Genomic DNA, 12660 nt, shown 5'->3' on the forward strand with positions numbered 1-12660 from the left:
GCTCAGCTGCCACGACAGGAACAACTAACTCGTGTGGATCACACTTTCCTTATATACTGATCTCTGAGTTACTTGTTTATCTGTGAAACTCTAGTGGACTGAAAACAGGGGATGCCCAGATACATTTTGGAGGGTAGTGTGTATTGTCATTACCAATACTAATGTATCAAGTAATTTTACATATTTAGAAGAAGTATCTTTTTCTTTTAACATATCTTTATAATGTAAAATTTGCCTGTACAGACCAACTCAGTGATAATGATGATGGACCAACTTATTTATTGGAACATCTGGCCACATTTTCTGTTGGACCACAATATGGTAAGTTTAACTATTTTTATAAACTTTTTAACATATTAGACTGCATGTTATTTAAGATGTTAAGATTGGTGGGATTCATATATTTTTCATCAATTCATTCTTCATCAATCAAAGTGCTAGGAGTTTAATAATCATGTAACTTTTGTTATGGTTTCATTTGTAAGTTTTTATTCCATACACTTGGCTGCTTGTTTACATTGCTGCACACAACAACAATGCCTTGATTTTTAATGAATATCACATTTGCCTTCCTTGTGATGTTATTCAATTAAAAATTTTATTTATAATTTTAGGTCAACAGACAAGTGTGACATTTCTAAAGTGAGATAAAGTCTGTCACTAGAGGTAGCAATATTTAATAATGCCAAGAGTGAAAAATATAATGCATACAGTAAAGCATTTATTTAGAAAAAAATTGGAATTAATTTTTCAAGTTTATTTTTTATTGATTGAATAATTATTTATCCCATTTTTTTGGAACCTCTTTTCTCCATATAAATAGTGGCCATCACCCTCCTTGAGGGACAAATAAAATTATTAAACTGAAAAAATAAAAATTGGAGTGACCTGAAAGTAAATTTTAGTTTTCCCCCACCATATCATTTTTGCTTCAATCTACATCATTCATTGTATCAGAACTGAAGAATATGGCCATAAAAAAATCAAATAGTAAGCATACTATAATTGCTGGCACACTTGGTACTGAATATAACTGGTTGTGTTAAGTGAAATCTGTCATGCCTGTGGTGCAAAAAGTTGTTGCAGCAGGCAAACTTATTGCATCATATGCTCACCACTTCTAGCATTGATGAGGATCATTTGCAAGGGTGAAAAGAATACAAAATAATCATGGAAGTTTCTGATTGCTTTCAGCAGTGAAACAGTATCAGAGTTTTAGTACTACTAGCAGAATTTAGTATTTCCTTTTGATTTTTTGTTAGATGATGATAATAATAATTGGAGGTGCGATGGCTCAGTGGTTATGACACTGGACTACCAGCCTGATAGACCCTGGCTCAAGTCCCGCTTTAGCAGAAACAAATGTGTAGCTATCATGCTGGGAGACTGGTATAATAATAATAATAATAATAGTAATAATACAATACAATACAATTTATTCATAAAAAAAATTGTTTACAATATATAAACTTAAGAAAATTAAATTTCTTGGCAAGAACATATAAATCATCCCATAAAACAGTTTTCCATACAAATTTATTATATAACAGAAAAAATAAAGGAATTACTATTCATAATGCATTCCACACTGTAAACAAAGAGTACTATTTATATGCATAGCAACTCTAATCTACAGAATCATTAAGTATCAAAAATTTTCTTATTAAAAATTTTAATTTGAAAATAGGATAACTTCTCCTAACTCAACAAACTCAAATAATAAATAATAATAACTTAAATAATAATAGTAATAAATTACAATACAATACAAATACAATTTATTCATCAAAAATAAAATATACAATAATAATAATAATAATAACCATGGTGAAATGGAGTGCCACCATCAAGGTCAACATACGACCGACCGATCCCCATCAGAAGAGGAATCTTTAGGGGAGATGCCCCAAGCCCACTGTGATTCTGTCTAGCACTCAACCTGCTATCCCAAGCTCAACAGCTGCAGGTATGGATATAACCTCAAAGAAGGAAGGAAAAACCTGTACACCTCTCACCTAATGTACAAGGATGACATCATGCTCTACACAACAACTGAGAAGCAACTTCAGCAACTACTCCAGATCACCAAAGAATTTAGCAATGATATAAAGGATGGAATTTGGTCTCGACAAATGTAAGACTCAGAGATTACACCAGGGGAAACAAGGAGATCAAGGCCTGCCTGACCGAAAAATACCATCAGAGACTCAAAATCCTGCTCAAAGCAAAGCTGAATGGAGGGAACACAGTTAAAGCCATAAACAACTGTGCAGGCCCAGTACTGATACCCAGTACTTGGTGTTAGTCCAATATATAATCCCATTCTTTGGGATCATAGATTGGACTGATACCAAGCTAGAGATCATGTGAAAGACAAGGGCAATGATGACCAAGAGCGGCCAACAGTGTCTGAAGTCAGCTGTGGAGAGACTGACAATAGCGCGGAAAGGAGGAAGAGGTGGTGGCTATGTCTGAATGGTGCACGGGGTGGTTGTTATGTCTAGTGTTACTGTTGGTTGAGGAACTATCTGAACACGTGTAGAATAGTCAGAGAGTTCCTCTACCAACAATAACACCAGACATGACAACCACCCTGTGCACTTGGTAACAGTACAGGTCATGGGATGGGTAATCCTATCAGGAAGAAATAATATAACAACAAATAAAAAGAATAATACATAGGCCAATTTATGTAGTATCAATGGGATAATATGAGTAAGAAGTTTACTGGAAAAGTGAAGAGCATCCTCAAGAGAGACAACGTACAGAGCAAACACAAACCCAAAAATCAGAGAATAGGAGAATACTTAGACATACTAAAGCAGAAGCTCCTTGCACTCAGTAAGAGACTACACCAATACAAGGAGAGAGCTCCGAGAGCAAAATAAACAACAGAGTCTTTGATGAAAACCAAAAAGCCATCCACAGAAGTATTGGACAAAATGGGAAAGGTGGCAATGGACCACCTGAGTGAAGATGAATGAGGAGTTCTGGGGCAACGTATGGAGCAGTGAAGTAAGACAACAGTTGAGCCCCCTGGATACAATTAAAACAATAAGAAAGTAGGGATGTACAGGAGATGACAGAATGGAATAGTAAGGTGGAAGAAGTCCAACGGTCAATCAGAAAGTCCCACAACTGGTAAGCCCCAGGAATAGATAACATCCACAGCTACTGGTGGAAGAAGCTCACTTGCACATACAAGCACCTGGCAGAGGAGAGTTCACTTGGATAAGTCACCCACAGACACTCCTAAAGTTTCTTACTCAAGAAATCTCATACCTGAAGGTTAAGAATCAAGATACAAGAAACCTGGTGAAATAGACTGATCACCTGTCTCCCAATATGATGAACAAGATCTGTATAACTAAGAAGATATCAGACTTGGAGAGCCAGAACATCATAGCCAAACAGCAGAAGGAATGCAGAAGCAGATGAGCAAAGGATGCAAGGAGAAATTAACCATTGGTGCCACAGTTATGGAGCAAGCCTACAAGAAACACTGCAACCTGTTCATGACCTACATTGATTACTGCAAGGCCTTTGACTCTGTGCCTCATAGCTGGCTAACAGAGATGCTGAAGATCTACAAAGTCAATCCAACAGTGACAAACTTCCTAGAAGCAACCATTTTGAAATGAAGTACCACTGTCAAGATCGAGAACATCAAAAAAAGACTGATCTCCATCAGGATGGAAATCTTTCAGGGAGATGCTCTGTCCCGAGCTGGATATCATCATTCTTCTCTTTCTTGGTGATTCCCTTCTACTTCTCTCTCTCTCTTTCTTTTTCTTGGGGATAATTCAGAATTTTTTTTTTTTTTTTTTTTTTGGCTGGTGCAGCATAAGCCTCAGGCTTCCTTGCACCATATGGCTAATAATAATAATAGCAAGTATGGATATACCCTCAAAGAAGGAAGAACCTGTACACCCTCTCCCACCTGATGTATATGGATGACATCAAGCTCTACACGGCAACCGAGTACCATCATTGTTGGCACATTTGATACTGAATAAAACTGGTTGTGTTATATTCAGCAGCTGCTTCAGATGACCGAAGAATTCAGCAATGATATCAGAATGGAATTTGGACCAGACAAATCCAAGACCCACCAATTGCATCAGGAAAAATTAGTCAGCCGAAACTACCGGCTACAGATTGGTAAAGAGATCAAAGCCATGACAGCAGGAGAGACCTATAAATAACTGGGGATGATGCAGGGTTAGAAGTTAGAGCACAAAGAGATTAAGGCCTGCCTGACCAAAAAATACCATCAGCGTCTCAGAAGCCTGCTTAAAGCAAAGCTGAATGGAGGGAACACAGTAAAAGTCATAAACACCTGTACAGCCCCAGTGCTAACATACTCCTTCAGGATCAGAGATTGGATTAACACCAACCTGGAGAATATCATGAGAAAGACAAGGACCACGATGACCAAGAGTTACCAACACTACTCAAAGTCGGCCATGGAGAGACTGAGCACAGAAAGGAGGAGGAAGGGGCTTGATAGACTTCATTGATCAACAGAAGAAAGTGATAGCAAACCTGAAGGATTACTTCCAGAAAATGCAGTACCCCTCTACCAAGCCATAAGGAAGACATACAAGCAGCACATCCCACTCAACCTAATTGAGGAGGCTCCTCCTGTCCAGACAGAAGTTAAAAAAATGGGCAAAGAAGGCACACTCCATGACAGGTACTACAATGACCTCCATCAAGACCACATAAATGAAATGGTTTCCAATGAATGGCTTATCAGCAGGATGCTCTTCCCCGAGACTGAAGGATTATGCTCACCATCCAAGAACAAGTAATCAACACAAGGAACTATTGAAAATACATCACCAAGGAGCCCAGAGTGACAGATGCCACATGTTAACAATACCATGTGGCCTCAGAAACAAACCAACACATCACTGAAGGATGAAGGGTGATCACCCAGATCCAATACACTTGTAGATACGACCAGGTAGTCAAAATAATACATCAGAAGCTAGTGAGGAAATACCATTTGATCAAAGAAAGTGTAACATATTACAAGTACAAACCCCAGGCTGTACCAGACCCCAACCTACAAGCTGTAATGGGACTATGCCATAATGGTGGACAAGACAATCCCCACACAATAGACTGGTCATAACCCTTGTTGACAGGAAGGAAAAGGTTTCCTATCTGATTGACATAGCGATGCCCAACACTGGCAACTGCCAGAAAACCCACAAGGAAAAGATACAGACCTAAGAAGAAGATCAAAGAGATGTGGCTTATGTAACAAGTAATCACCATCCTGATAATTTTCTGCCACTGGTATTGGTGCCAAAGACCCTACAACAAGCACCTAGCATTAATAATTGGTCTCCCAGAAAGTTGCACTCTAGAACTTCTTAGGACAGTCAGGGAGTTTCTTGACCAACAGTAACACCAGTTGCCAATGTTGTGTTACTGTACTGAGGTTACACATTATCATGTTGAAGCAACATGATTGGATTTTTTGGCCTTACTCATTTGATTCTTTTTTTGAGGTTGTCCAATGACTCACTATACTGGAATGAATTGACTGTGGTCCTTTTTCCAAAAATTTCTTGTAGATAACATCCAAAGTCCCTAAAATTGGTCAACATCACTTTGTCGGCTGGTGCTTGCTTGGACTTTGAATTTTTTTTGGACATGAAAATGTTTTATACTAAAACTCCTTGAACTCTCTCTCCTGTCTTTTAGATCATAGTGGTGATTCCAAAATTTGTTAAGTGTTCAACAGGTCTAATGTTTTCAACAGAAGTATTTTGAAGGTTTTAATCAATTTTTTTGGGCATATATTTTTTGTACATAGCTAACAATATAACTAATTTAACATTGTGATCGTTACGGTATAGCATAACTTGATAGCGTATATCTCAAACTTGATAGCTAAAGTATAACGTAAAACTATATAGTGGAATACCTATTTCTGCATTAGCTTAGTACACCAAAAGGACAAAATTCATGGGATACCTGGTTCCTGGACAAAGAAACGCTGTCATCCCTCTCGCTAGTGGACGAACCCACTGCTTGGCAGGTGTATATAGGTACACTGCATTCACATAGATGGTAATTCGATGTCAGTATGGATAAATGTCAGGAGTTAACCAACTTTGAAAATGATAGTGAGTGCCTGTGGTATGGGTCACTCTATCGCAGAGGTGGTACAGAAATTGCACTATCGCCACTTGACAGCATCAAGAGTGTATCGGGAATATGCCATTTACGGAATAACATCTCATCATGGACAGCGCTGTGGACAGAGAAAGGTGGTGGATGAACATGAATCTCGACATCTGTCTTGCATTGTTTCAGCCAACTGGAGAGCGACAGTGACACAAATCAACCATGGACTTCTGGGGAGGGGCCAGAAATGTCTCCACCAATACCATCAGGCGATCATTAGCAGCAATAGGTTATGGGAGCCGCCAACCCACCAGAGTCCCATTGCTAATACCACGACACAGGACTCTATGCCTCCACTGGGCGAAAGAACATCTGCACTGGACCTTGGATGATTGAAGACTGGTCTCCTAGTCTGATGAGTTCCGTTTCCAGTTATTTCGGGTGGATTGGATAGTGTGTATCTGCTGGAAACCACATGAAGTTATGCACCCATCATGTCAACCAGGAACTGTTTGGGCAGGAGGATGGTCAGTAGTGGTCAGGGGTGTGTTCAACTGGCACACATTGGGACCACTGGTATGTCTAGACGCACCTCTGAATGGTTCAGGTTACATGTCCATCCTTGCAGACCATCTGCATCCCTTCATGGCCATCTTGCACCCACAGGGCAATGGTCTCTCTTCCAGCAGGACAATGCGCCTCCCCACAGAACCGTGGTGACTAGAACATGGTTCAAAGAGCATTCTGCAGATTTTACCACCATTGAATGGCCTACCCATTCAACAGACATGAACACTGTGGATCATCTTTGGGATGCTGTGGAGAGGTCTGTTCAAGCTTTGGATCCTCTACCCAGGAATGAGACGGAATTTAGGACAGCTGTGCAGCAAGCATGTATGGAAATACCCGTGGAATCCTTTTGTGAAGTAGTGGACTCAATGCCTCACCGTGTGACTGCCTTTATCCAGCCGAAAGGTGGGCATACCCGTTTGCTAGGAAGGTATCCCATGATTTTTGTCCACTCAGTGTATAGTATTATATAGTTAAGTAAAGTATTGTATAGTATAGTAGAGTAAATTAATTAAATTTATTAACCTTATTAATTTTCATTGTTGATTAATTACATCATATTTAAACAGAAATCATGCCCAAGACTAGAGCAGCAAAGCAATGTGCATAATGTAGAGGAAGTGCTGTGGCTTGAGTGAGAACTGAAGGGGGCGATTCAACGCATTACTGTGTAAAAAATGTGCAACTTGTGAAATGTTTGTGGAACTCTCTGGAACAGGACATGATTTAGCCAAGGCAGATGACTTTGTGTCTGCTAAGTGCAGAGAGTGTCAAGAAATTAGGCATCAACTCAGCATTCTGATGGATGTCTATGAGAGTTTGAAGAGTAGGGTAGATGCCCTCAAAGGAATTGAAATGGGGGCTCATCAAACTCTCAACTGCCCAACTCAACGGCAGAGCTCACTCTTGTGCATCAGGCAACATAGTGGCAACCTTCAGGCAGAATGCGCTGTTCCCACAGGTGCTAGTTATTGTCAGTGAAAGGGGAAATATATTGTGCAAAAAGGATAGGGGGAATAGGACTAGGGTATGTCTGCCAGGGGCAAAAGTTGATGACATGATGGAGCAGATATCATCTTTTAAGGGCAAAAAGGGTGATACTGTTGTATACACTGACACTAATGACATTAAGAGTAAGAGATCCACGGACTTACTTAACAAGTACAGGTCAATGTTGAAAAAAAAGTTGCAAGTTAGAGTTAAATTTGAAGGTGTCAAATTATGTTCCAGACACAATAGGGGGTAGTATATGATGAGAGCCGATTGTGCAAGGCTCACGGGGTAGAATTTTTCCCAGCGTGGTCTGTGCTTGTTAACAGGAGAGATTGTTTACAGTTATGGGATACACCTAAATAGAGAGAGTGCAAGAATATTTGCTGATGCTATCAGGCAGTGGTAGGTGGGTCAGAAAACTGCTAGTTTGGGGGGATTCACAGACTAATGGATTAACAGTAGCTACAAACAGAGATGAAAGTGATTCTTGCAATGCTTCTATTGGAATGAGCAGCAGCCTGGAAAATGAGGTACTGGGGATTTCAAGGACTTCTAAGAGTCATCACAAAACAAGTAAATACATGGATTGTGCTAGGGTAACTAAGAGTAAGAACAGGTGCATGTATACTTGCATGTACACCAATGCAAAGAGTATACTAAATAAATTTGAGGTGCTGGTGAAGACATCAAATGCTGATCTTGTTGGGATATCAGAGACATGGCGCCACACAGCAATAAGGAATGCAGAGTTGGAATTTGGAGAGTGCAATGTGTACCAAAAGGATAGACAGGATAGAAGGGGAGATGCTGTTAGTTAAGAAACACACAAAATCTAAGGAAGTGCATCCATTTGATGTGGGTGGGCAGTGTAGCATTGTCAGTCTGGTGTGACATAAACACTGGGAAAACCAAGTTGAGAGTAGGAGTGTGTTATAGGACTAATGACTTTGATGGGTACAACGAACAACTGTACAGAGAAATAGAGTGGGCCAGTAAATCAGATTGCCTCATAATGAGGGATTGTAACTTCTCAGATATAGGAAGTTACAATAGAAATGGATGCACTTCCTTAGATTTTGTGTTTCTTAACTAACAGCATCTCCCCTTCTATCCTGTCTGTCCTTTTGGTACACATTGCACTCCCCAAATTCCAACTCTGCATTCCAACTGGCACTTGTGGGTTAGTCACTTGCACATTAGCAAGGCTTTTGTGGATTTATTGGATGATTGTTTTCTACAGTAGCATAGAAAACAAGAGGCAATCAGAGGGAGTGATACTCTTGATCTGATTATCAGCAGTGATTCTTCATGCATTAAGAATCTGCAGATAAAGGAACCACTATGTGGCAGTGATCACAGTGTACTGATGTGGGATTTACTTAAAGATATAACTACCATCAGGGGTAAAGGGAAGGGTTTTTACTTTTGTAAAGGTGGCTACAGTGGTATCATAGATTTTTTTTTTTTAATTCTATACAGTGGGACCAACTGATTATGTTACCAGAAAATGGGAAGCATTCAAGGAATTAATCTTGGAAGCTACTTGGCTTTTCATACCTACTAAGAAATACTATTTAAGGTTTAGGCCTAAATGGATGTCAGATGAACTAATGAGACTTGGGCAGAGAAGAAAAATGCATGGGACGCATATAAATTATCAGGAGACACAGATGCCTTTGGTAGATATAAGATAGTCTGTAATCAAGTCACAAAGGACATTAGGCAAGCAAAGGCAGATTACGAGAAATCTTTGGCAAAGGATGCAAAGGAAAACAGCAAAGAGTTCTTTACTTGTGTAAAGTCTAGAAGGAAAGGGATGAATCAGATTGGTCCACTTGATATTCATGGTTCTACTGCTGACAAACTGAATGAGTATTTTGTATCTTCATTCACACATGAGGAAGTCTCTAGGGAAGTGGAGGCCAGAAGCTTATCAAACTCTGGGAGGAAGCTAAATAATGGAGTCACTGGTTAAAGAAGCAATGTATTATCATCCAGACAAAATTGCAGTTATAGTTGTTCAGATACAGCATGGGTTTGTTAAGGGGAAGTCTTGTCTGACAAATTTGATTGGATACTACGATGTGGTCACAAAGGCACTGGATGCAAAAAATAATTTTTGATATTATATACTTGGATTTTAGGAAATCTTTTGATACTGTTGCACATTATTATTATTATTATTATTATTATTAATAGCTACATGGTGCAAGGAAGCCTGAGGCTTATGCTGCACCAGCCAAAAAAAAAAAAAAAAAATTCTAGAGTTACCCTGAGAGAGAGAGAGAGAGAGAGAGAGAGAGAGAGAGAGAGAGAGAGAGAGAGAGAGTCGAAGGGAGTCACCAAGAAAGAGAAGAATGATGATATCCAGCTCAGGACCCTGGGTGTGCCAAGCCCCTACTCACCAGATGCGAGCACATAGAAGACTACTGTACAAATTTGAGCAGTTTGGCATTAAGGGCAAGTTGCTACAATGGATAAAAGGATGGTTGAATGGGAGAAGGCAGAGAGTAGTAATCAATGGACGCTGCTCTTCATGGACTCATGTTATTAGTGGAGTTCTCCAGGGTTGTTGGACCCATTGTTGTTTTCTGTATTTATCAATGATATTGATGAAAGTATATCAGGGTTAATGTCTAAGTTTGCAGATGATATGAAGGGTGGCAGGGTTGTTAATAAGAGTAATGATAGTAGACTACTGCAACAGGATCTGGAAAAGTTGAGCAGATGGGCTGAGAGATGGCAACTGAAGTTTAACATTTGAAAAATGCAAAATACTGCATATGGGTAGCAATAACCCCAGAGTAACGTACCAACTGGGTGGTACTACACTCAGTGTAGTGGAGAATGAAAAGGACCTGGGGTTAATTGTACAGTCATATATGAAGTTTTCTGGACAGTGTAGACAGGCTGCAAGAGTAGCTCATGGTGTCTTGTCAATGATATACAAGAATTTTGCTAGCAGGAATAAGGAAGTGATTGTCTCCTTTTATAAGCAATGGTCAGGCCACATCTTGAGTACTGCATACAGGTCTGGAGGCCTCATTTTAGGAAGGATGTAGAGCTGGTGTAACGAGTACAGAGAAACACAACAAGATTGGTGAGTGGAACAAATGGTTGCTGTTACCAAGAAAAGGCTTAAGTTCTACAAATTGCAGTGTCTGGAGAATAGGCTCCTGTCATGTGATCTAATTGAGGTGTATAAGACCTTGAGTGGTTTGAACAAGCTCAATGCTGATGGAATTCTTCCTCTTGATCAGATTACTCACCTGAGGGGATATAAATTCAAATTGAGGAAAGACAATTGCAGAATAGACAGCAGATGGTTGCTAGTTAGAATAAACTTCCATCTGTTATGGTGGAGGTCAACAACTTAAATAAGTTTAAGGCAGAACTAGACAAACATTTGGAGTGTGTGAATGGGTGAAATGGAAGGGTTTTTTTTTTTTTGGCTGATGCTATATAAGCTTGCTTTCTTGCATCATATGCCTCTGCTAATGCTAATGCTAATATATCACTTAAATAATAAAAATTTTTTTCTTGTATTTGAAGTTCATAAATGGTAATTGATTTTTTGTGTTATTTATGTACAATATTTACTTTGATGGTCATAGTATGGCAGTTCATGCGATATGCTAATTCATATGGTTTTTATGATGTGTTATGTCTGCATACGTACATATTTATGGGCTGATTTATAAGTTGTGTGGGGTGAAAACTCAGCATAATTCATTCATTGACAGGGATCTCTCCTTTGACTTCAGATCAACTGACTATTGCCATGACTGAAGAAGTGCACAGACAGCCCTAATAAAAAGTGCAATTTAGAATTAGTATGTAAAATCTTTATATTTATGAAGTAATGGTTTTTTGCACTTTGCACCTAAAGAGAGACCATACTATTAAATGTGTTTGTCTATTATAGTTGATTTCAATATAATACTAAAGCTAATACTTAAAATTACATTTTTAGGTTTGCTAACTCCTAAAGATGGACTTCGTCGCTTATTACAGATGGAAAAGTCCAGTGGTATCTGGACACAGAAGATGCAAATGCGATTAGAAAAGAAATGGGTCATAATTATTGATTATGAAAATGGGGTATGTCAAATATTTTTTTAATAGAATAGATTTTTTTTTGAATTCATATGCTTTTGTAATTGGGCTTCCATTAGACCTCTCAAAGTTAAAAGGGTAGTAAGTGGAAATGTCTATCCTGAAGAGAATGAAATTGTGATGTATAATGTATAACATTATACATTAGTAAGCTTTTATTATAGAAATGCTTTTACATTTAATAAGCATTTGTGTAATGATGGATCTTAATGTTAAAATGGCAGAATGAAGCAAGGAAGCAAAGCTTGTCGTTTCAATACTGCATTGCCCTTTGATTGGGTTATAGAAAGTTTCTTATATGCAGGCTACAATTATGTTTTCTTAATTTGAATCTGTATGAAAACATGCCTTCTTCCTTAAGTTTGCTGAAACCTATTATGTCCATAAACAATTCAAGCCCTTAGTACTCTTTCATGCAAGTTGATATCATTCCTGAAATGAGGTACATACATTTGTATATGGTATTCAAGATGTAGTATGACCATTGATTTGTACAAAGGGATAATTACCACTTTACTCTGCTGTTAGAATTACTGTTCATCAGTGTACAATACTGATGACTGCCCTTGCAGCCTTACTGTACTGTTAAGAGAACTTGATATTGTATTTTATTACAATCCCCAAGATCCTTTTCATTTTCAATGATGTTACATGTGCTTACTTTGGATTACTCTGATCTTAATGTGAAACTGTGCATTTACTAGCATTAAAACTCAATTGTCCTTTTTAGAATAGTTGTATAATTTAAGTCTTATTGTAGCAGGCAGCATTCCTTGTTCTCGTTGTTAACAACCCTGCCCAACTTAATATCATTAGCAAATTTTGAGAGCAAATTTT

At 38.6% G+C, this 12660-nt stretch overlaps 1 protein-coding gene across 3 annotated transcripts in view; it reads left to right on the plus strand.

The window, feature by feature from the left end:
* Window positions 1-12660, plus strand: part of LOC150078460 (epidermal growth factor receptor kinase substrate 8-like) — a 234340-nt gene that overhangs the window by 98732 nt on the left and 122948 nt on the right. For all 3 annotated transcript variants that reach the window (XM_090384181.1, XM_090384182.1, XM_090384183.1), the window contains 2 exons: window positions 244-321; window positions 11681-11808. In XM_090384181.1, the coding sequence (XP_090240307.1) occupies window positions 244-321; window positions 11681-11808 (206 nt within the window). The remainder of the gene's footprint in view (window positions 1-243; window positions 322-11680; window positions 11809-12660) is intronic.

The sequence above is a fragment of the Mastigoproctus giganteus genome, chromosome 11, assembly GCF_048544385.1.
Source record: "Mastigoproctus giganteus isolate SK-2022 chromosome 11, ASM4854438v1, whole genome shotgun sequence".
Classification (NCBI taxonomy): domain Eukaryota; kingdom Metazoa; phylum Arthropoda; class Arachnida; order Uropygi; family Thelyphonidae; genus Mastigoproctus; species Mastigoproctus giganteus.